We start from the raw sequence: 26,267 nt of genomic DNA on the forward strand, positions 1-26,267 counted from the left end.
ACATCTAAGCAGCCCTAATGTTGCTCAGAACAGCTGAAGTGAATGTGCATGGGAATATGCAGTCACTGGCTTTAGCGCACCCAGAACCTGAGGCAACAAGCCTCCATTTTGAATGCTGCTCCCCATCTCTACCGCCAAGCACCTGCAGCCTGTCAATCAGACTTGGGCTAAAGTCTCACTTTTACCAGAGCTGCTACACACGTACACTGCGGCTTTGTCAACTGTGACTGAATCGGGGCTACACCTGGGACTGAATTAGGCCCTGAGTAAAACTTTCACATACACGAAAAAGTCAACATCAGTGTCTATATAAGTTGGCAATGCTGTTCCTTGTCTATAATAGGATTCTATTTATCCTGTATCTGTGCCGCAAGAAATAAGATGACCTTTAGCAGTAGCCATGTTTATTATTTGAATTACCGTATTCTGTGAATTTGGGTAAAATCTGGTGTCCTTCACTAACCTCCCATGTCCTATAATTGTACCCACAGAGCATATGAGGTGGAGAAGAGACTGAAAATTGTTAGCTTAACTCAGTTTCCAAGTTACGAGACAGCCTGTTGGTATGTGGGGAGACACCTGCTGGAGAAGTTCAAAGGTGCAGTACTTTAAATATTGTTTTGGATGAACAAGATAGTTGATACCTGTCTGTTTTAGGTACTATAAAATCTGATTATTGCAATAATGCATATGGAATCAGGCTGTAGAAAATATTCATCAGCCAACAAGTCTCGCTGCAAATATCTGGTCCGATATAAATGGCCAAAGTCTAGAGGGCACTGTGGCATTAGTTTGCCGCGTTTCACTGGGTAGTGCGGCCCAGTGAAACGATTAATCTTTACTACTGTTACATCCAATACCGGTGATGTCATACAGAACTGAATCATTCAGGAGATGGGGCAGGGGCTTATCTAGGGATTATCCATGTATGGATGTGCTTATGATTACATACAGTTTTAGATTTATACAACAAAAGTATATTTTTTACAAAGCATTGAGTTAGTGCATTTTTTTCCCACAAAATTACAATTTTACATTGGGCCATGAATACAATCAGTGTCATTGAAAACCTTCTTGACAAAGAGCGATCTGACCATATCATGCAATTTTTTTTTATCAATAAAATTCCATGTATGCAGGTCACAGAGGCGGACTTACCATTGGCGCAGCAGGTGTCGCCTACTGCTTTTTCATGTCACACTCTGCCTCCCCCTGCCTCTCCGTTACCCACTGTCATATTGCATATTGTTACTTTACGTTGGGGTGGAGGAATGAGGCCCACCACCCACAAGTTCCGCCACTGGCAGGTCACATGGCATTTACAGTTTTCACTCCTTGAGGTGTGACCAGTACCTCGCTCCGATAGTTTAAGATGATTTAGGAATCCCTTTAGCTCTGTCGTTTTTACCATTTCGGCATTTTTTTAGACAAATTGTCTGAACTGAGATATTACTGAGAGAAATGACTGACAGGACTTTTGATAGTGATAATGTTAAAATATTGTCAAAATATATCACACTTATAGTGTGTACACACGGTACAATATGCCTTCCGATGTTAACGATATAGTCAACATCATGTCGGCATCTCATGCAGATCTGCTTGCAATCCCGATGCGCGTTCAGATATCGCAAGGCAGATAGTCTTGGCTGCCTTGACTATATACTGTAGTGCAAATCTGCACTATATAGTCAAAATTGTGCCGTTACATGCATGCCATGCGATGCGAGTCCCGATGCGATCTGATCGCATCGGGACTCGCATAGCACGGCATATCCTACCGTGTGTACACACCATTACTGTACAATAGGTAAGAAGAATACAAAATTGTACAATGTTTTGATTTGAAAAGCTTACCTGGATTTAAAAAAAAAAATAGAATAAAAACAATTTGAAAAGTTTTCTTTTTGAAAACTGGAGATTTGGTTAGCAATACTGATCTCTGCAGATGTGGCAGATGTAATATGTGCAGAGAGCGTTAGATTAGGGTGAGTTGTGCTCAAACTGAAATCTAAAGGTGGCCATGCACTACTGGGACGTCTCAAAGCAGTGTATGGCCATCCGATCCCACTTGAACTGCCCAGGACCCTCTCTGGTGGCAGGATTGAATGCTATACATTGCATGCTGTCCTTTTGCATGTGATGTATCGTTCCATGCCACTGGGGGGGGGGGGGTCGGACGTGCTGCACATCCGACCCGATGTGCATCGGATTGGAGCGCATGTCAAAACACATCCGATTTGGGACATTTTCAGTGTACAGGGGCCTTAAATTGCAGTTTAAAAATAAAGGTGCCAGTATTTACCATGTTACATCCGCCCCACTTGCAGTGCAACATGGATTTGCCCAGTTGTGTGCTTTTTTTTTTTTTTGCTGTGCTAGCAAAACGGAATCAGGCCCAAAATCAGGTATCTGAGCACCTTTATTTGGTGGTGCTGCTGCCAAACTGTTTGCAATAAGAGGTAAGCAGTAGTAAGTGGCCTATGGTTCCGCAGCATTAATAAATGTCTGCCAACTAAAGCTTCTTACTTAGTGGCTAGATATATGTCAGTGATCTTTAATAAAATCAAAAGAAGATTAGCCTGTTTAGAATTAGAGGAGCTCCTTCCTGCCCATCTTAGATTATATGTTAATAACCTCCTCACTCTGGCCCATGTCTGTGTTGCCAGAACCTGGATGGGCCCAGACCCTCCATCTCCTGCTACGTGGGTTGCACTTGTAAATGTCACACTGTCTCATGAACGCTTTCTGTACACTATGCGTGGCTGCGAAAGTAAATATGGTACATTTTGGGGCCTCCCGGTCAGGATTCTCCATGTTACACTCAAGATGGCTGATCCTAGTTTATTTATTGTATGTTGGGCGCCCCACTGGGCTCATGTGCTGCCTACCACTGAAAATTTCTAAAAGGATATGCTGGCTGATATTTGTTATGCTGAACACAAATGTTATGTTTATAACACCGCTTTAATTTTGTTTATTGTAATGTATTGACAAAAAACTTAATAAAAATTATTTGATTTAAAAAAATAGATTGGCCTGGGGGCATTTACCCTCTTGTCCTTTGACAGTCGCAATTTTCATAATGCTCAACCATAATACAGAGTGAAAGTTTACTATCCACACACTCTAATGTAAATTTGTAGTTACAGTATGAGTATTTTCCTTTCTTCTCCGGGTGCCTCTGTTACCATGATAAAGGGAAGTGGTTACTGATGATGTCCAGGCTGCTAATACATACTGCAAATGTCTAGACTCTGATACATGCCCAGTACTAATCCTGAGTGTTTCTTTACTTCAGCATTACATAAGTCGGGGAAACAGCCAGCCTCACATCTTGTCCAAGGGGCCAAAATTCTAAATGGAGCCTTTAGATCATGGACAAAAAAACACGTAAGGACGCAAGTTCATCTTATTAAAACTGATCTCTTTTGTAATGCTACCCATGCACTTATCCGATTGCATCCAACGCAATATCGGGTTCGAATGCAAACCTTGAAACTCACCTTTCGATAAATCACATTGAAAATTCCTTTTTTGGTGTACAATTGTGCATACAATGATGCGATTTATCGAATGCCCCTAAAATGCCTTGATAAAATAAATTGGACGGGGTCGCATGATTGAATGTGCTTGCATTGAATGCTGTAAAAAAACACACCAGATTATCGATTATCTTTGCACAGTGGGTGGAAGAGGAGCCAGAAATCTTCAGGAATCAAACGTCGCAGTTAGAAAAATCAAATGTGCACAAAACAGCATTCGACCTCACGTACAATTCGATAAATATTTTGTGCAGAACATAAGATCATGAGATGTGAGATTTGACCGGCGTGCCACCGCATCGCGTCACATGGTACACAAAATGTGCATACAATCATTCGATTTAGTGAACAGCTGTGGTTGAAATCGAATGATTGCATGCAATATCTCCCAAGTACATGGGCAGCATAAGACTGATGCATATGATATGATTACAGTTAAGGTGTGTACACAGGTATCGTTTTACTGGATCGAATTCGATATTTCCTTGCCTGCAGAGTCTATTTTTCGACAAAGAGAGAACGGAAGCGCGCATCAAATCGAATGCAGATCGAAAGCATCTTAAAAACCATTAGATTTCGATTAGATTTTGCTTCTATATGCAAAATTGAATCGAAAACCTGTCAAAATCGAAGCGTGTTTACACCCCTATAGAAAGACACTTACCTCCCCCTTCTTATTGTACTGCAATATTATCACATCCTTCATGTTCCTAATAACATATTCACCCCCTTCCTCATGTCCCTTCTATTAAACCTGCTTAGGAAGGCCTCAAGGCTTGCGGCTCACCTGGCTACACCTTAACTGCCGGTTTGATTCATTTTCCTATGGTAGCATTTGAATTATGTCAATGGTTTCTTACAGGCTCTCTTAGAACACGAAGATGAACTTCCTGAACATTTCAAGCCATCGCAGCTCATCAAGGATCTCGCCAAAGAAATACGGTTAACTGAGGTAGGGTTTACAGTGTGTGAGCTAAATTTGAAGAGCAAATTAAATGTAGGCTTGGGCAGACTTTTTTGTGTCATAGCACAAATTGTCTTTGTCACGTTTTTATAATCCTGTGTAATATTCTGTCATAAAGTTGCGTTACTGTAACTTAAATGGCGTGCACATTGTGGAATATAAGCATATGAGTAGGGAACTACAGGTTCTGTGAGCATTAAAAGGTCACGTAATTCAAAAATGATACCTTTTACCCTCCAACTTCTGCATCATTTTCAATAGAAGAATGTCTGAATCTCTTGCATAATGCCCGCTTCTTAGTGAAGTGGGCAGGATGTGGAGATTATACAGAAATAGGGGAAGAGTGATTATGCTAATTTTTGTCAATTAGCCCCGCCTCTCGCAATTCGCAGCGTTTTGTTAGAACTTAGCAACGAGACAGCGCAACCCCACCCCCAGAAGCCCGGACAGGAAAGTATTGTGTAATGTACCTTCACAGATCTTTACAATAGAAGATATTTTGTATCCTCACTTTACAGCTCTTGTACTTGTACTTGTCTAGTACTGTGTTTCCTGACCTTTGTCCTCATGGCGCACCCGCAGTCTGGGTTTAAGCGATATCCATGTTCAGATGGTTAAATTGAAATAACTAAGTTACTACAAGTATGGATATCCTAAAAGCCATTTGTATGACCAAATTGAATCCTTTACACTGAAGTTAATCTCTTCTTAATTTTATTTAGAATGCATCAAAAGTCAACAAAACTGACATTAGTGCCAATGCAGTCCCAGAGGCAAACAATGTTGTGGAGAAAGTGGAGAAGGTAGAGAAGGTAGAGAAAGAAGAACCTCCCTCACCTGTGCCAGAAATTTCACTACCCGTGGAAAAAGTTACGAAAAAAAAGACTCCTAAGAGTGAAAAATTACCCAAACCCCCTAAACCTCCGAAACCGCCTAAGCCACCGAAAGAGGCAAAACCCCCGAAAGGTGCCAAACCTCCCAAAACGCCTAAACCGCCAAAGCCACCTAAAAACAAGGAGGGCGGGAAGAAGAAGACAAAGAAGGTGAAAGAGTCACCGCCGTCTTCGCAGGCAAGCACTCCTGACCTCGATGTTCTTGAGGCCCACACTAAAGATGCTTTGATTAAAGTTGACACACCAAAGAAGGGGGCAGTGAGTATACGTCATTTGTATATGGAGCTATTTACACATGATGTGACTGTGCGTACTAAGGCAGTAGCGTTTTCTTATTAAACCGTTGTGTTATTTTATGATACAAACTCCACATAGTTGTTTTATGTCAGGGCCATGGCCCTAACATTGCTATTTACACTACAACATATTAAACTCTTGGAGCTCTGATAAAAGTACAAATTGCTCCATACTGTAAGCCCCTTGTCTTCCACCACTGACCGGTACAACTTCATATGGCGGTGTTTATTGCTTCAAACATTATAGATTTATTTACTGATGCGTCCACATTGCTGGAGTTGCGCCAAACAGCCAATCAAAGGGCTTCTGAGAATTTACTAAAGTTGGGCTTCTCTTTTGCCAACAATGTGTCTTAAGCCCCATGCACACTAAATTATTTTTTAAAATGTATCTGTAATTTTTGGCCCTACTGGGCGATATCTTCAAAAAAATTGCTTAGTGTGTATGTTCAATATCGTTAATGATGTGCACTCCCGCACATTGTTAACCTCTACCCCCCCGCGCCCCATCGTCTGTGCTGCATGCCCAATGTTGACCCCCGCGCGTGCCCCATTGTCTGTGCTGCATGCCCAATGTTGACTTATACCCTCAACGAGCCATGGGCCTAATTCTGGTTCACTCGCAAAGGCACTGCAGGTGGGGCTGATGTACCATGTGTAGAGAGAGTTATTTTGTTTCTGTGCTGGTAAATTCTGGCTTCATTATTCTTACACTGCAATATAGATATCAGATTGAAGTACAAACCCCACCCAAATCTAACTCTCTCTGCACATGTTACTGTACATCTGCCCCCCACCCTCCCGCAGTGCACATGGTTTTGTCCATTAAAGAGAGAATTTGATTTCACAATGCAACTCGGACACACCACTAGACTATTCTTATTAATTTGATATATTTAAGCACGGTGAAGTTTCTGAATCTGTATACAGTACAAAGTGCTACAGTATAGCAGGCGTAGCTTTTTTCCAATACAAGTTCCGTATACAATACAGACACAGTCACACACAATATACAAGTGTCACATATCAAATTAATCCGTGGAGTCTCCCAAGTGCATTGTGTGGCTTACTTGCGTGGCATATTAAGGCTAGATGTATGAGGACACTTTTGTAATGTGGTTTCCCCCAAGTCACTGCAACGCATGTACAGTACTTGGTTGATTAATGATATTGGGGGTAGAAGATCATGGACAATTAACGTATGATTCTACATGACTGTAGTTAAATGTATGTGATATAAGAGACTAGTAAAAATGGTGGATCATCTGCGCTCCTATATATAAGAAAGCTGCTCTCTAAAATAGGAGATTAATAATTAAATGTAATGAAAGCGTTAATTGAAGAAAAAGGTTAGAAGTAATAAAGCTCAAAATGAAATCTAAAACAGAATTTGAAATAAAAAGTAACAAACAAATAATCAAGGCACAAATGTATACAGCACTTTTGTTGGCTTTTAGGGAGTCTTAATTAGCTATTCTTACACTATATCTAAATGCTGGTAATTGCCTGGTTTGTTCCCAGCCGCTGGTGGAATGTAATGCAGGCTGGAATTCTGGAGTTGTTCCCTGACGCTGTTCGGGTGATTCGCAGGCTGGTAATCTGCAGTACGGTAGATGTATTGGTGGAGGGCTGCAGTACACGACTTCGCTGAAGAGAGGAAAGCATTTTGTGCATTGTTGCAAGCTACCATATTTGGAAATAACAGAATGAATCCTGATTCTATTCAATGGGCCGTATTCAATGAGCCTAATTCGCCATGTTTTCTGGCGATTTTGTGCTATTTTCGTGCTGTACGGCGAATTTTTGACTAAAACGGTGAATCACCCTATTCAATGACCAGATGGCGAATACATTTCAAGGTTTTTTTCGCCATGATTCACCAAATAGCAATCGCTATCTTTTTATGGTGAAGTGGAATGTGAACTTTTAAAATAAAGTGTTTTGTTTTTTACATTTGGTGTAAAAAAATCAGGAATTTTATTCTGAGGAGGGGCATGCTATTTTCATTCATGTGCTGTAAGCACATGAATATATATTTAATTAAAAAAAAAAAAAAAATTTACACGAGCAGCCAGCAGGGGGCCGGAGCCGAGCCGCTCATTAGATATTCATATATTCACTGCACCCGATCATTACCATATGCACGATCGGGTGCAGTGAAAATCTGCTTCCCTGTTGGCTCTCCCGGGGCCTGGCACCCGGGGAGCCCACCTCCCCCCCCCCACAAACTTCTGGGGCAGGCAGGGAGACTTCCATCTCCCTGCCTGCCGCTGTCCTCAGGCTCCCTGCGGCGGATGCCCCTGACTCAATACTGGAGCCGGCAAGGCTCCGAAACGCGGCGTGCAGTGGCGAATGTGCAGCGAATCCTAAACAGGATTCGCTGCACGTCGTCATTTTTCTCATTGAATACAGCCCAATGTCCTGTGTTCAATATTTCAAAATCTTTACTGCATTATTTTCATCAGCAAATAAAAGTCCAGTGTGAAATACCAAACACTAATAGCATACCTCCCGGGATTCAGATTGTTATTTCCAAATACTGTAGTTTGCAACAACGCACAAAACGTGTTGAAATGACCACCGGGAGCATCCACTACCCCAAACTAACCTGCCAATAACATCTACAAGCAAGCGCTGAGGAGACGCAGCCGGCAGATGTCATAGGAGAAGTGGCGGCAGCGTTTGCAAGCAGGACAGAGCATTAGCGGCTTTCCTCTCTTCAGCAAAGCTGCGTCCTGCAGCCCTCCGCCAATACATCTATCCTACTGCAGATTACAAGTCTGCAAATCACCTGACCAGCGGCAAAATTCCAGCCTGCGCACCATTCCGCCAGCAGCCGGGAACAGCACCAGGCAATTAACAGCATTTAGTTATTGGGTAAGAATAGCTAATTAAGACTCCCTAAAAGCCAACAAAAGAGCTGTATTACATTTGTGCCTTTATTATTTAATTTCTGTTACTTTTTATTTCAATTATTTGTTTTCTGTGTTTTATATTTCCCTTTGATCTATAATATTTCTAACCTTTTTCTTCAATACTAATCATTTATGTTTTGCTTGATGTTTTCAAGTAAAGGTAACTGTGTTTTTGGAAACATTATATTTTATCCTTGAACAAATGAAGTTATAGGTGTTTTTTTCCAGGCACCTAAAGAGGAGATCAGTATACCTAACAAGGAGGAGACCCCGAAACAAAACAACGAGGTGGAAAAGTTTGAAATTCGGGAACAGAATAAAATCAAAACAGAAGCAAAGTGGAAATATAAGGTATATTGAGTTTCAGAAGCACACAGCTGTCGGAAAGCATTTATTATTACTATGTAACAAGAGAACAGGATCATTCCGATTTTTAGGGGGGTATTTATTCTTCCAACTGTCAGAACATCCCAATAGTCAGAATCTCAGACAGTTTTCTTTGGATCGAACACTGATTCAACAGTCGGAAATCAATGTTCTGACTCTCGAGTGTCTGAAAGTCTGTAAATTATTGGAAACGGCCGCGGGTTGTTGGAAAACGGCCGGGAATTCGTCAATCCACTGCCGATTCTGATTAAACAGATCCGACTTGAAAAGATGTCAGATCTGACAGCCTTCAATGTGTTGAATAGGAGAGTGCTGCTATTTTCCCTCTCAGGAACTATCGGCACAGAATGAGTACCCCCTGTAGTGGCAATTTATTCAAAATCAGGGCACAGTTCAGAGCCGGGATGTCATTTTCCATGGTGATGCTTGAGTAATACCTTGTGCCCTAACCCCAAGGGTTGCCTTCCTTGTGGGATAGTATGTGCTATGGGGAGTACAACGGTTAATGCTGAACTATATCTTCACAGTCCCTAGGTAGTCATAACTAACTGCTATCATTTACTTAAGAAGCATATTTCCGAAGGTATGGTATGTTTGTTTTTTCATTTAAAATATTTATTTTAGTTTTACTGGTTAGTCACATAAATTATACATGAATATTCTTTGCTATTATATTACATTCAAACCAGTAATTGTACATGTCTGCAACATTGCAACAGATCCGGGGGTGACATTACATGTAATTATCACTTGGAAAAGCTGTGTTCCTTTGCTATCTGTGCCTGGATATCCTAGTGCTTTGTATGGATGTGGGGGAATAAATGCTATTAGTCACTGGGGAAAAGAAACCTTCTCATTGCACAGGTTTAGCGTGTTCAGTGAGGGCTATCATTACTGTTCTAAGGTTTCACATTAAGAAATATACAGGGAGGCCTGTTTCGGAGTCGCGCATCATTTGGTTACATATTTTGCCACTTCTAGCGATAGACTATCCTACGCTAAGATCTGCTTTTATTCCTAATGGGCCACCCCCAGCCCTACTGGGGTGAGATCAGCATCTATCACTAGTACTGGCACACTTAACTCATGCTTAATGCAGATCTCTAATACCTCTTTTACACCAAAATCCCAGATCCGACCCAATATTTCCCAATCTGTGTCGGATCAGAGATTTGCCCCGTTTACACTGTGGAGCAGACCCGCAGTGTAAACGGGGGCGGTGCTTGGAGATGACCTCATCTCCAAGAGCCGGGATCACTGTGCTGGGGACAAGCCCCATCCATGAGGTAAATGGATGCCGCACACAGGCATTCATTTGCCTCCTCCCCGGCTCCACTGCTGGGGTATTGCCCCCCGTCACCAGGTAGAGCACCAACAACATCCGGCGCTCCCTGGACTTCAACAACACTACTCCAGGTAGAGCACCCACAAACAGCAGGAGCTCCCTGGACTGGAGATTCTCACCTCTCCTAAAATTAATTCCCCCACGTCCACTGGCTACTAACATTGGGACTTAAACACAGAGGCAATCTAGGAACGGACTCAGGACTATACGGCTCAACTGTGGGTGACTATACAGACTCTCACTTAACATATTGTGGTATCAATGTTTTTTATTGGATACATGATCCTTCAATTTTATTACATTTATTTTTTATTAAATACTTGCTTACTTTTACCAACACCTGTTGCATGTCTTTAGATAAGCGCGGTTTCACCCTTTTCTTTTTTCTGTTGTTTATTGTTTGTGACTGACATCCCATTTCAGAAACCGCTGCTTCGGCTTAACACACTCCTCCCAGGCGCTCTCTAAGGTCACCTTGGTGGCCTAATCTTTTTTCTCCATTACCGGCTCCACTGCTGTCTGCACAGTACAACCTTCATACTGACCGCAGGGTGCTGTGGTCTGGAGGTTGGGCTCCCCCATTGCTGTAAACGGGAGCTGGGTCGGACGACCCGGCATACCCGTTTACACTGCCCCCCCAGTGAGGACCTGGGTAGGATTTGCGTGGAAATGTACCCGGTTGGGGAGGGACCAGCGTTGGGCACCGTTTTACAGAACAGAAGCATGTCACCTCTTTTGTGAGAGTGCCAGGGTCTGCAGTCTGCATCTCCCGGCTGTGGCTACAGAGCTGCAAAGAAAGTTTCTCAGGCGAGCAATGGTCCCACAGAGTGATCCATTGCTGTGTCCACAGATTCAGGAGCAGATCTCGGAAGCCCACAGCAGGAGTCTCTGTACATGACAAGCCTCCTGCTCCATCCGCATATTTTAGCACAGTAGCTGCATGTACTGTCAAGCCTGTGTACTGTGATCTCCACCCATCCATGAATCAGGCCTAAATACTTAATGACGTGGACACATTGCAAATAATTTGCCTTCTTACTTTTCAGAACAGCAAGCCTGATTCATTGCTAAAAATGGAAGAGGAACATAAATTGCAAAAAAATCCATTTTCTGCAATTAAGGACAGTAAATTCAAATTTTCATTCTCCAGCAAGAAACTGTTCAGGTATGTAACACATTGCCATAAAATCTGCTTTTATACATACAGGATGTTAGCATTCAATTGTTTTTGCTCTAATCTTAAATCTAGGTGCTCTCACCAAACCGGATAGTGGACTATCTGTTAGCCTGCAAGTCATACTCTTGATGTAAATGCGTAGGGTAAGAATTTAGATGGCATTCCGTTTGACTGCACGATGTGGTGAAAAGGTGTCTGGAGATCAAAACACAACAATAAATAAATAAAGGCTAAGCCACGTAATGTTAGCTGAATACAAATTGATCTAATTAACATAATTTCACCGTATTGCAACACCTAGCTAGGGGGCATTCCTGGGCGGCACAAAAGTAGATGCTCTTGAGCACTTAATAATAAATCCAACCATTTGAATGAACCTTTGCTACTGATGTCATCCGTCTTCCCGGTAATATTATCCTTAAGCCCCGTACACATGGTGAGATATTGAATAATGGGCAATTTTGACTGAGAGATTGTGGGGGTATGCAATGTGTCATGGCAAATATAGGCGGCTCCCTATTCAATGCTGTCTTTAGCGACAGCATTGATCTGGGATCATGGCAGAATGGGCCTGACTTTAGAAGCTGTCGGGCCCGTTCTGTCGATAACGGCCATGGATTGTCGCGATCCTGGCGCAGAACGCCAATCCACGTCCGTTTTCGTGGCCACGCCCCCTTTACACTGATTGGTAGGCTGGACATTGAATCCCGCCTGTCGTTCTGCGGTCGATCAGACCGCAAACGTGCCAGGATCACAGCTGTCGGCGGGGATCGACAGCCGTGATCCCAGATTGCATACCCCCCTGTGACTAAGCAATTTTTTTACAATATCCACAAGAGATTTGGGCCAGATGCAATGGAGATTTTGACTAATGGATTTTGCCAAGCATGTGGGGAGAATACACTGCATACACACTGAGCGGCTTTCCCCCTGCACGTCACCGTCAATGGGAAGAGGACGGCTTTGCATAGCGTCCTCCAAGCCGCTCATCTGCTGATATTACCAGCAGATGAGCGGCTTTCCTGTCAATTATGCGGGAGCACGCAGCTTACCACTCATCGCCGTTCCATACACACTGGGCGGCTTTGAGCTGAAAGCCGCTCAAACTTGTTGTTTGTATGGTCCTTTACTCAGGGCCGGCGCCACCACTAGGCAAATCTAGGCATTTGCCTAGGGCGCCGGCCACTGGAGGGCGGCATTTCGCCGCCCCCCCCCCCCCCCCCCCCCCGTGCCGCGGGGGGTACCTGTCCTGCGGCTGTGTATATAAAGCTTGCGGCGGCAGCGGGGGGGGGTCCCTGCAGTCAAGAAATAACGAGCGCTATCCGCCTGGCTACGCGGCAGCGATTCTGTTGTGGAAACACTGGCCGCACGCTGATTGGCTGAGATTCAGCTAGGCGGATAGCGCTCGTTATTTCTTGACTGCAGGAACCCCCCCGCTGCCGCCGCCGCAAGCTTTATGTACACAGCCGCAGGACAGGTACACCCCCCCCGGCACCGGCACTGCCTTTACTAATGATAGTCTATGATCAAAATTGCCTTGCCTGCACAGTTTATCTGTGCTAGGAGATACTGACTTAACATCGGTATCTGAGCAGGAGAAACACTGGGAGATTTGGGCTAACCTTCTAGGAGATTTCCACTGTCTAGTCAAAATCTCCTGCCAAAATCCCACCGTGTGTACACCCCTTATAATGTCTGATTTCTGTATTCTATCTAAACAGCCTCTTCCATTTAAAGGTTCATCTTCGGGCAAACTGTAATTTGTTTGTTTGCACATGCCTCCCTGACATTTTCACTAATTGACTTGATCTAGCTTTCTGATTTGTATCTGTGTTTTTCAGCAAGGTACATCAGCTACAGTTCATTACTTTTGTTTTCTTTTCATTATTATGATTCTTATTTACTTATATAGTGCCAATATATTATGCAGCACAACACAGAGAATATTTGTCCTTTAAATCATTCAATATATCTGCGTTTTATTTTTCCTATCTCATTTTTTTTTTTTACGGTTTGGTTTCCAATTGTAAAGTGTTAATAATGTTTATAAGGCCCCATTATTATTTCTGAAGTATTAATACAGTTATATCCAATGCACAGAAGCCTTATGAAATATCATGCAAGATGAACTCACGTGTCCGTTTCGGACAGGTCAACCTGTATTTTGAAAATGACAATTATTGCGAAGTAAAACCAGGTTGTTTGCTCTTTGATGGCATCATATCCACTAATAGTCCTATTCACTGTAGCTGAAATGGTAATCGATTAGCAATTTATTAGTAATTCAGGGAACATTAGTCAGGGTTCTAAAATGTCATTATTAGCAAATCTGGTTTGCTGTCAGACAAGGTGGTATGTACAAAACAATACACTTCGCCAAAGGTGGACAACAACTCTTACAGGACTTTGTGATACGACTGGGTGAGTCCATCGTACAGTTTTTTGGTGTGATCGGTCATTCTCTAGGTAAAACTACTGTACGGTAAGCACCAGTCATGGCCCTACTTGTATGGGAAGTGGGAGAGCACTGTCACTGACCATTGTATCATGTCTCACAGTTCTGGAGTGCTGCTTTCTTGGTGCTTTTGGCCTGTTAGTGACTATTAAAGCATTTACACACCCCGGTTTCATTCCATCCTAGTACTTTCTTGAAACAGTTGTGAAACACTTTATTGAGTTCAGTTTACACTTACTTGGGTGGTCATCTTTGATTACACATCGGTTGCAGACTGTACTTTTTAACACATGGGTATTTTTCACAGCCCGAAGGCAAGCAAACCTCAAAACAGTCCGAGCATCTTTGGCTCCCTGCAGAATTTCAAAGAAGACAAAAACAAGCCGGTCCGGGATGAATATGAATATGTCTCTGATGACGGGGAGCTTAAAATTGATGAGTTTCCAATCAGAAGAAAGAAAAACACCACCAAAAGAGACTTGTCATGTAAGAGGTGTTCCTGCTTTTTATACAGTTCAGCACAGATGTATTTTTCCTTATATTGTTGGGCCAACCATTCCTTCTTGCTGCCTTAGAACGAAGTGCATTGAATCATGCGTTGTTGGATGCATTGCAGCTGCAGATTTGAAGAGATTGACAGTCTTCAGCTGTTTGGAGGCATCAGAGGGGGGGGGGGGGGTGCTAGTAGCCTAAGTTTACCAAAATGGAGGCATATCACTACTGTTTTTGGGGCGTGCTGATGCCATGGTCTCTCTTTACTGGTCTCTTGTTTGGAGCTGCAGCAGCAGGCTTGCATGACCCCAACGGTCATGTAGCCAAGGTGTCCTAGGGTGCTTCACGGATCACAAATGTAATCAGGGGGCGTGTCACCTCCTGCTGCATTGCCGTATTCGTGCTATCGCTGCTGCCAACTCCTGTTAATATATATACACATATAATTTACTATACAGTAAGTAATTGTTTTGCTGAGGGCTAACATATTTTCCATAAAAAGCTGGCACAAGAGATACGGCTTATCAGGGATTTTCCTTCACCTGTCTCATGCAGGGGAAACAAAATCTCTGAAAGCAGCCCTGTTTATCTGAAACTGTATGTTAGTCTTCAATGCAATGTGAAGATATTACCCTGCACTGGTGTGACAGGTGTTATTGAAACTAATGTAAACTTTTATTTTCATGCATTTTTTCACACTTTACGGCGGGATGTAATACAGTTTGAGTTAGCCAGAGGTGCAGGATGCCGGACGATCTCGGACATTTTGTTACAAGGAATGTAATGCAATGTTTTGCACCTCCAGGAAACTCGGACTCTATTACATCCCATCGTTGCTGTATTTGGAGGATGAGTGGTTGTGTTCAGTTGTACTTTTCTCTGAGAATTATAGTATATCACACCTCTGGGTGTGATATATGGTCCCGACAGTCGGGATCCCGACAGTTATTAGCCCGACATCAGGATCCCGACTGGCCGGACTCAGACAGCGGGGCGGGCACAACAGAGCCCCTTGCGGGCTCGCTACGCTCGCCGCCGATTCTATTCTCCCTCTGTGGGGGTCGAGAACCCCAACGAGGGAGATTAGCCGGTGGCCATCGGGACCCCGAGTGTCGGGGTTTTGACTGTCAGGATCCGGACGTCGGGGTAATGACTGTCGGGAAACTGTCTGGCACCCATCCTTCTTTGGGGTACAAGTAAAAATCTGCAATGCAGTGCCACAGAAATGGTCAGAACATCGGTAACTTGCAGCCATCACTTTTAATTGATCTAACGCTTTAAGTAATGTAAATGAGCCTCTACTGCAGGCACTTTGACAACTGATAATGATGCTGTGCTTAGTATGTAATGTATGAGTATTAATATAGTAGTATCCCTTAGAAATCAAAAATATTGCAGATACTGTATGCTAACCTTTAATTTCAGGATCATGCTCCATAATAGATTTGTTGCCTCCCCAGTCACAACCTCGCCCCCACCCTACTACCACCACTTGCCACCTGGCACAAAGTTTAATTGTATTTAACTTCATTTATATCTCTAGTCTTGTCAGATACCAAGGAGACCCCTCCACTTGTCCCACCCAAGAAACCAAAACTTCTGGAGAAGAAGTATAAGGTAAGGAACTTATTATCACTGCAATGTCTTCCATCCTAGCCCTCACCAGAGCATTTTCTATTTCCTTCTTTTTTTGCGACATATTTAAGACCAGATGTATCAAACTTCAAAAAGTGATAAACAGGAGAGTGATAAACAGCCAGCCAATCAGCTCCTGCCTGCCATGTCACAGGTTGGGTTTTGAAAAATGACAGGTATGAGCTGATTGGCTGTTTTTTTATCACTCTCCACTTTATCACTTTTTGAAGGTCAATATATTTTGCCGTTAAGCCTACTTGTTAATGTAAGGATACATTGGCTCGTATTCAATGCGGTCGACGAGGGGGTTAACCGGCAGGGATCTCAGAAAACAAGCGTTCCTCGCTGTTTAACCCCTGTGCCGGCCGCTCACTCTATTCAATGTTCCAGGGGAATCCTCGCTGTCAGAGGACGCCAAGGATTCCCCCAAACAGTCTCTATGTTTTGGCGGCTGCATACTCCAAATCGGCATATGCAGGGGGTCAGTTGAATACTGACCCTGTGAGCTGTGACAGCTCGTCCACAGCATTAAATACTGGCCATTGTATTGGTTTAATGGTTTACAGCAGGCCCTCCAGCTGTTGTGAAACTACAAGTCCCATCATGCCTTGCCACAGTTTTGTTATTGGAGAATGCTAAAACTATGGCAAGGCTTGCTGGGTTTTGTAGTTTCACAACAGCTGGAGAGCCACAGTTTGGATATGCTTGGTTTACAGTATATGTGTTGTTAAAGACATACAATTATTTCTATATGTTCTTGCCATTGTTTATATTATGTTGTGTATGAGTAAAACAACTGTGCTAATGAACCCTGTTGTCACCGTAGGTAATAGGCAGATGGTTCATATCTTGGCTGGGTACTCTTTACTTAAGCAGCCCATACACGCTGCTATGAGAGCTGACCCGATGTGTGCTTTGAGGTGCGCGCTCCCGCGCACCTCATCGCACAGTACAAAAAGTATGTGCTTGCACATACGTTTTGTACCTAGATCTCATCAAATCGCATCGCATTGCATGCACAACGTGTGCACATGCAATGCAATGCGATTTGATCCGTGCTAGTACAGCACGGAAAGCACGCCCATAAAGCAGCGTGTATGGGCTGCTTTAGAAGGGCACCCATCATGGCCATCTCGGGCATTGAATGCACTAAAAAATCGGGTGCGATGCGACCGACGAGATGCCCGAGATTTCCCATAGGGAACAATGTTAAATGTCTCAATTGACCCGATTTTCCTGTTCAATGCCTCAATTGACCCAATTTTTCCATAGGAAACAATGTTAAATGGGCCACAGAGGCCAAATAGGCACCCTGAAGTGTATAATGGCCACCCGAATTGTTAACGCCACCCCACGATCAACGTCAACCCGAAGCGTGGCGAGCGCAGCGAGCCCTCGAGGGGCGGCGGTACGCGTCCTACGACCTTTTCATACCCCTACTATCCACGTCGGCGTGGAGTTGAGAATAGAAAGTGTGGCGAGCGCAGCGAGCCACCGAGCCCGAAGCGTGGCGAGCGGACGCGGATACCTTCACAGGTATCCGCGTCCCCTCGCGGGCTTCACAGCTGTCCGCGTCCCCTCGCGGGGCTCGCTGCGCTCGCCACGCTTCGGGCTCGATGGCTCGCTGCGCTCGCCACACTTTCTATTCTCAACTCCACGCCGACGTGGATAGTGGGGGTATGAAAAGGTCGCAGGACGCGTACCGCCGCCCCTCGCGGGCTCGCTGTGCTAGCCACGCTTCGGGTTGACGTTGATCGTAGGGTGGCGTTAACAATTCGGGTGGCCATTATACACTTCAGGGTGCCTATTTGGCCTCTGTAGCCCATTTAACATTGTTTCCTATGGAAAAATCGGGTCAATTGAGGCATTGAACAGGAAAATTGGGTCAATTGAGATATTTAACATTGTTCCCTATGGGAAATCGCGGGCATCTCGTCGGTCGCATCGCACCCGATTTTTTAGTGCATTCAATGCCCGAGATTTTTTACTAACGATGCCCACGATCAAAATCGTGGGCGCCGTTCTAAGTAAAGAGTACCCTTGGCTGTGATTATATGTATGTTTCACAGCTTACCCTATTAGCACATCTACACAATTCCCTGCCACAGATTTTTTTTTAAACCTAATTAGCATAAAACCCCATTTAGGTTACTGGACAACAGGGACGGTGTAATGGTTAGCATTACTGGCACTTAGGTCATTGGTTAGATTCCCACCATGGCCCTAACTGTGCGGAGTTTGTATATCCTCCCTATGCTTGCGTGGGTTTCCTCCAGGTACTCCGGTTTCCTGCCACATTCCAAAAATATACTGGTAGGCTAATTGGCTCCCAACAAAATCAACCCTAGAATGATTGTGTGTTTGTGTGTACATGTGGTATGGAATATAGATTGTAAGCTCTACTGGGGCAGGGACTGATGTGAATGTTCAAATATTCTCTGTAAAGCATTGAGGAATATATGTGCGCTATACAAATAACGTGCAATAAAATAATAAAATAAAAAACCTGGGAATTTCCATGGAAACCAAATCATGCTCGATGAATGCAGTAAGCCATATACTGTAGATATTTAGATCAGCATCAGCCACTGTGTGAACAGTCATTGACTGATTAGTAGAGTGATCAAATAACTCTGGGGGTTATTCTAGTTCACTCTTTCTGACAAAATTCTTCTTAGATGGACAAAACCATGTGCACTGCAGGTGGGGCAGATGTAACATGTGCAGAGAGAATTAAATTTGGGTGGGGTTTTACTTCAAAGTGAGATTTATATTGCAGTGTAAAAATAAAGCAGTCAGTATTTACCCTGCACAGAAACAAAATTACTCACCCAAATCTAATTCTCTCTGCACATGTTACATCTGCCCCCCCTGCAGTGCACATGGTTTTGTCCATCTAAGAAGGATTTTGACAGAAAGAATGAGCCAAAATAAGGCCCTCTATGTTCCTCTAAACTAGTGTCAGCTTTAGCTGAGTTACATGCAGATTCTCATTATCTTATACATAAACACACAAATGATTATGAACTTGAATACGTTTCTCTTTGGTTCTTACAAGACAGGATTGTGTACTCTGTAATGTATACAGTATGTCCTGTCCAATCACATCCGCACTGTACAGCACAAACATGCTCACTTATTATCTCTCTCACTTTTCCATCCTCCTGGCCCCTGGCCAACATTGCTGGGTCACCGTATCATTCAGCCCACCAAGATTATTTGCAATCTGGTGGACCATTATGTAATAGAGAACACCAGTCATATTGTATGAATGCCTATTAAGCTTACGAGCAGGGCCCTTCTACCATTTTGACTGTATGTAACTGCCCAGTTTCATTTATCCCTATTTCCAACTGTAAAGAGCAACAGAACTTTTTGCGATGTATTGTTAAATTAATTCTTAATCACTTGCCTGGCATGGTCGCACCAAATGAAACCACACCAGGCTGGGCATCCGATGCAGCCTGTCAGAAAGCCCAGTCTGTGGCCGGTTTCCTGGTAACCCTCAGATATTAGCAGCCACTGTGGAAATGTTACAGGGAACCCTCACCTTTTCTCTGGAGCCCCAGAGAGAACGTGTAGTTGCAATGTTTGATGGTTGTGATGTTCCGATAGTGATAGCTTATGTTCCGGTGTTTATTAAAGCTAACAATTATTTTTTTACAGATATTAAAATAAAATAGATTCCGATAAGTGTTAAATATGTTTTCCTGAGTTAACTGAATCATAAAAAATTATAATTTCTGATCAGAAAAAGTATTGAAAAATGATTAGCCATTTAATGTACAATGGGCCTAATTCAGACACCATCTGACAGGGCCGAATTCAGCCCTGTGCACTCGCCGAGGTGTTCACGGGTAGGGGGAGAGCAGGGGCTGGTAGCAGGAGAACGCTGCACGTTTTATGGGCGTCCCCATGAAAACACTGGCCATTCCACTGGGAACACAGGCGGGTTTGATGCCTGCTCGAGGCGGGCGACTGGTGTCACATGACCTCAGCGCCGTCCTCTTTTCGGCCATCTCCGGCGGAAATAAAAGTCAGTTCAGACTGACTTTTTTTTTTCCTGAAGGGGAGAAAAATCATTCGATGGTCTGCATCCATCAAATGATTTTTCTCACCTTTGGCCAAATGCGAATAGATGTGTTCTCGTACACATCCTCTCGCATGCTAACAAGGGGCTGCGCAGGGGGGTGGGCGTTCGGCGGGCGATGCTGACCTGTTCGCCAGCAAAGAGGTCTGAATAAGGCACAGTAAGTGGTTAATAGGCAAGATAGAAATGTTATTTATCATGATTTATATTAATAGGCGAAACAGGCTACAGTAATCTTACATTAATCTGGAGGGGGATAAAACTGGAGGGGGATAAACAATCCCAGGTCATGACTGTCGGGACGTTCCGACAGCCGTGACCCTGTCCCATTCTTGGCCCGCTCGTCAGCAAATCGGCAGACGGTATTCAATGTCCCACCTGCCGAGTAGCAAAAAGGGGTCATGGCCTCGCGAAACGGCAGTAATTCGTCTAGATCCAGCCAAGAGCGCGACAATCCACGGCGTTCTCAGCAAAATGAGCCCATCTGTCGGAAATAGCAGCGGGGGATTAAATACCCCCCTACTGTAGGTATAATGCTCTATTGGGCCCCATAACAGACAAGACATGGTTGAGTACTCTGATGCATCTGAATTCTTGACAGACAAGACAACATTAAGTGCTCCATGATGCATCTGAGTTTTCAATAGACAACAGCGGGTATAGTGGTCGATGATGAACCCTCAATGTCTTGGCTTCACAGAACAGAGAGAATAAGGTTGCTGAAATTATAGGTATACTACAAAGTATCCCTTGAAGGGCTGCTGTTCATTTCTATCTAAAACTGTTTCTAAATTTAGAGTGATGACTCCTCAGATGAGGGATCGCTACACATTGACACAGAAGCAAAACCAGCCCGAAATTCCAAAGTGAAAAAGGACAGCACGAGTTCGGGAGGTATCCTGGATCTCTTGCAAGCAAGTAAAGAAGTCGGTGGTTTGGATTATAACGCAAATAGGTAAGCAAAGGAGAGGCAGACTTCACACATAAACAGTGCCTCCCAGAATTCCTTGTATACATTGGGGTCTGAGGGCCTCTGTCTCTATGCTTGGATATGTGAGGATGCTTCCAGTTCCATGCTATATCTAGACTACACAGGGACAATATCTGACTGAAGCGTTGCAGACAGATATTTGTGACACATGATTTCTATTCTTGTTACTTTTACCTATTCAAATATGTTTTTTCAAATTTTGCCAGAACACATTTTTGTTTTTTTTTAACTCTACATTTATAACTTGCCTCTAGTCTTCCTCTTTGCTTAATGACCATCAATATAGATGTCTTTCCAAAAACTTCCTTTGATCATAACATTTATACTCCCATATCTTAACACTTTGAGTGCCAACATCTCTATGAGAGATGCGCAAAATATCTCCTAAAACCGCCAGTTTGTTCAAATTCAAATAAAAAATGTTGTGTAAAATATTAGATTTGCTATATAAGGTAAACATTACAGGTCAGATGAACAAAAATGTTTGCTTGGCAATTTTCACACCTATTTTGGCAAATTTACTTGGCACTCAAAGGGTTACGCCCCATACACACTAGACGATTTGCTCCGTGAGTGATATCGTCAATGATTCCCGCGAAACGAACGGGCCAACAATATACATATGCACACTGTACGATATCGTTAACATAATCGTTCAGTGACGTCACCGGCCCCTGCTTCAACATGCAGCCTTTGCCTAGATAATCAACATTGACCTGCATGTAGAGACAACAGTACATTATGTTAAAGACCAGTGGGAGCGCACATCGTTAAAGATATTGAGTGTACACACTGAAACATAAGAACAATATATCGTGGACAATATCGTCATCGTTCATATCGTTAATGTCTTGTGTGTATGGGGATTAGTATATATCAGTGATGGGAATGTTGGGACTTCAGCTGTTGAAGAACTACACATCCCACCATGCCCTGCTACAGTTTTGATATCTGGCCATATTAAAACTGTTGCATGGCATGCTGGGATGTGTAGTTCCAACACAACTAGAGTGCCAAGGTTCCCCACCACTGATATATATGGTCAGTGGCCACATTTGTTGACTGTGGATATTTAGAGCTCCAGCAGAACTTCTTATGGGGCCTACACATGGGGAGATGTGCTGCTTAGCATTCTGAGTGATGCTAGATTGCTCAAAACACTCATCATTGCTCAGCACACAGCGCTTTACAGTGATTTGCCACTGAGCGATCTGTCAGGACCAGTGTTCTTTGGCCCTGACACCGATGATTATAGATTTCTCTTAGCATGCTGGATATTAATCGCCAGGCGATATCACTGTGCATCACTATGGCCCCTACACACACAGCAATGTATGGCCATTTTTTGAGCAATCTAGTTAAATTAAGTAATATTTCTCAGAAAATGGCCTGAAATTGCTACGTGTGAAGGCCCCATAAGACATCATAGCAATCCGCTAATTTGATGTACAAGCTGCCCAAATGGATACCTGTTGGTCAGGATTACTGCTAATACCCTTTTTCCATTAGCAAAAATAACCTGGGATTTTGTGCGGGGACGCACATTTACCTGGCTTTTTTTCTAGTGGAAATGTGTCAAATAGAAAAATCCCGAATCCAAACAAGGTAGTTGCCTGAATTGGACCCGGGGTGCTCCCGGATCCAGGGGCAGTGGAAAAGGGGTAAAAGCCGCGTCTGGGAGATGCTCTTGTCCCCCAATGCTGCCCCGGCGATGTCACCTGCCTGGCATTATGCCGGGTTGGGAGACTAGTCGGGGAGGATCTTGGAGCTAGTTTAGTCCATAAGAACCAACTTAGATAACCAAACCATGGCATGCCTGGGAAATTGATTGTTTTGATTTGATAATAAGCGGAGATGAAATGCAAACTCGTTATCTAATAAACATGTGGAAAATACATGGAACAGATGAGATAGAACTGTGAAAAATCCCATCTTTATTTATTGCTGTTAAATAGGTGCAGGATATCTTATGCTTTTATGTTCTCTTGTTCTTTAAACTGGGTTCTGCCCTGAGATAAGAATAGTTCTAAAATCAGATGATATCGTCCCTTTAACAAAGAATGTCAGCTGAGCCATTTACGCAGCCCATTAGCCTTCCTGTGTCTTGCAAGAGATCCTTGGCTTAGTATTGAATGAGCGTCTCAGTTCATGACTAGGAAATAATGTTATTAAGGCTGTTTCTTCTTTCAGCTCACAGAGACGTTTTATTACCTTGCAACAATAGCAGTCCACAGACAGGTAAATACACAAGCTCTCAGAGAGAATACACCCTTACTTACTAATTGTTAAATCATTTCGAGATTATATTTTCCCTTTAAGTAGAACACACTCAATGCGCTGCTTTAAAATACACCAATTTTTCAGCCGTTAAAAAATGACCTTGTGATAAATAGATTGGAAATGCAGGGTACATTTCAGGATAGTGCATCGTACAATGCTCTGTGTTTCTGCATCGTTATCTGTAAAACCGTCAGTGTGTCTGAATAAGCTGGCCCATCATCCTTAAATGCACTCATCAATTGCACAAAGCTCTTTATATATCCATCGGCAGTTCTTGTGCAGGACTGGTCAGGTTTGATGGTCCATTTCCCCACAATTACTACTTTGGGGAATAAGAGGAGATCATATGCAAGAACAGATTTCTGGCTTTCTTGGCACATTTCGGAAGTGATGTGTTGATTTCTTCTTGTAAATGAAACAGGTTAAATAAGGACATAAGGCACAAAAAAAAATATCATTCAACAAATTGCTAAGTTGATAGAATGTATGCACGTAAATATTTGCATGTACTTGCTCCGTTACAGCTGATGAATTGATTAGGTATAGAGAGTCGCAATTACTGTAATGTCAGTAGGTGTGTAGAACCAGACGATTTTGGAATCATCCCTCCCATTGATCTGACAATTCTAGGGAATATTTTGTCAATCTTGCAATCAAGAAAACCACTGCTGATTATTTTCAAATGAGGCATCGGCATATTTTCCCAGAATTGGGATCAGCTAACCAGATATCAGTCGGATACATGTAGTTTAATGTTTCTTGACTGCCTATTTGCCATGTGACAAGACTTATATGTCATCTTCTGGGCTACACCGTACTGTAAATGTTAAATCTTAATGTTTTGTCACTCAATGTTATGTTATTAGTGAAATACTTGCAGGTTAAATACATTGGAGTCAATTCAATTCGATGCAAGGCGGCAATTGCTGTGGCTTCACCTTTACCCCTTGTGACTCGGTCGCTCTAGACTTAGGGGTAATTCAGACCTGCTCGCTAGTTTGTGCATATTCGAAGCCTAGCGAACAGGTTAACATCACCCCATCAAATGCATGTGTCCCCACCGCCCGATTCTCCTATGATCGCACACTTCTGCTCGCAAGCGTCCACAGAGAGGAACAATCATTCAATGGGTTCTCCCCATCGAAGGACTTTCCTTCTGTTTGCAGCTGAAAGGTCGCCCAGGACTTATTTTCTGCTGCACGTTGTTTTATGAATTGGGGGTGGGTGCTAATGAGCTGGCAGGGGAATGATTGCGTTCCCTGGTGCCAGCCCAGCGTTTCTATGGGCGTGCCCACCATTTTTGTGGGCACGTCCATGAAACGCCAGGTATTCACCCCGGAACGTCCCCTGGCTGTCAATCACTGTGCAAGCGCCTTCGGCAAATGAAACTCTTGCCGAAAGGCGCTCACATCGGGGGTCTGCACATGTGCATTAGTAGACCCACACCATCGAAAAAGGGGCCGAAATTCGCTTCTCTACTACTAGGTCTAAATCAGTCCCTTAAGGTGCATACTCAAGTTTAGATGTACCTTGAGTGCAGCATACAGATGGAGCCACTCTCATCGCGCCGTCCTGCGCCATTGCAAGTCAGCTGACAGGGCACGTACATCTGAGTTGCACGTGTGCCCCATTCTCGGCTATGTTCTGCATGCTGGCGGGTAGGGAGAGTGTGGTCCCATCTGTATAGTGACACTTGTTTCATTTAATAAGCTCGCAACTTATTAAATTCCCCTATTATATACCAAGATGTCCAGACCTGGATTGACGGGTTTAGATCGACCACAGTATGGCCGACCACCCTTATCGAACCGGTTTAGTTAGAGGCATAAAGCTAGTCGGCGGCTGCCAGAGCGGCAGTAATGCTAGTTACACACCGGCGGATGATGGGCGGGACACATGATCGAGACTTTTTCATGATTTTTTGTGCCAGTCCACTTGGATCATTCTTTACTATCCATGTGGACATAGAGTTAGAATAGAATAGTGTGCCGAGTGCGCCCGAAGCATTGTTCGCGTAGCGAGTAGCACTAGGCTAGCGTCAGTAATTGACTATCTTTACGTGTCTTACTAAGCCGGGCCGACCATATCATGGTTGATCTAAACCCCGTCCACCCGCTGTACCACAAAATGTTGCAATCTTTTTTTAGTTACCTTTATTATACTCTTAGTAAAATGAATTTTAGAACACGTTTTGTTTATAACCCCATTTGCAGAATCATCTTAGATATGTTGTGTACAATTTGTCAATAAATCTGCAGTGTGATACTGCTGACCTGAGAAGTGGGTGTGGTCTTATAGAGCAAGTAGTGTAGCCTAGGGATGCCAATCCTTGTGCATTTTTTATGGGTCTTTCCCAGGATTCCGGGTCTGGCCTCCCTAAAAGAAAACAGCCCCTGTGCCACACATTGACTTACTTTAGGGGAGTCATGCTGCGCAGGCCGCATGCCGGGTCGGGAACAGCTGGGTAGTGTCTGAGCAGGTGCTCAGACGTTGCCCAGCATTTGACTGCGCATGCACAGTCTAATCCCAAAATCCCACCATTGGATACTCCAATCCCAGGATTGAAATCCAGGACATTGTGAGGCCAAATCCCGGGATCCTGCCGATCCTGAGATTGGCCAACCTAGGTGTGGCTTTTTGTTTCTCTAAACCTGCCATGACCAATTATGATAAAACTTCCGCCAATCAACAGTCAAGAATAATTGTCTGGTACACTCCCAGCCATAATGGATATCTATCTTATTTAAGGGCTGAAGCTTTAAATAAACATATTTGGTTATTATTTAGTTTAAGATTTCAATA

At 43.5% G+C, this 26,267-nt stretch overlaps 1 protein-coding gene across 3 annotated transcripts in view; it reads left to right on the forward strand.

Annotated features, from left to right (window-relative positions):
• Positions 1-26,267, forward strand: part of PHF2 (PHD finger protein 2) — a 265,280-nt gene that overhangs the window by 217,662 nt on the left and 21,351 nt on the right. For 2 of the 3 annotated variants that reach the window (XM_083156301.1, XM_083156302.1), the window contains exons 9-17: positions 492-598; positions 3,302-3,393; positions 4,408-4,497; positions 5,232-5,660; positions 8,842-8,964; positions 11,392-11,510; positions 14,285-14,463; positions 16,013-16,086; positions 20,992-21,149. In XM_083156301.1, coding sequence (XP_083012427.1) covers positions 492-598; positions 3,302-3,393; positions 4,408-4,497; positions 5,232-5,660; positions 8,842-8,964; positions 11,392-11,510; positions 14,285-14,463; positions 16,013-16,086; positions 20,992-21,149 — 1,371 coding nt within the window. Of the gene's footprint in view, positions 1-491; positions 599-3,301; positions 3,394-4,407; positions 4,498-5,231; positions 5,661-8,841; positions 8,965-11,391; positions 11,511-14,284; positions 14,464-16,012; positions 16,087-20,991; positions 21,150-23,375; positions 23,424-26,267 lie in introns of all 3 variants that reach the window. The other variant, XM_083156303.1, reaches the window with a different exon arrangement.

Source organism: Crinia signifera, chromosome 8 (genome assembly GCF_055691185.1).
Source record: "Crinia signifera chromosome 8, ASM5569118v1, whole genome shotgun sequence".
Taxonomy (NCBI): Eukaryota; Metazoa; Chordata; class Amphibia; order Anura; family Myobatrachidae; genus Crinia; species Crinia signifera.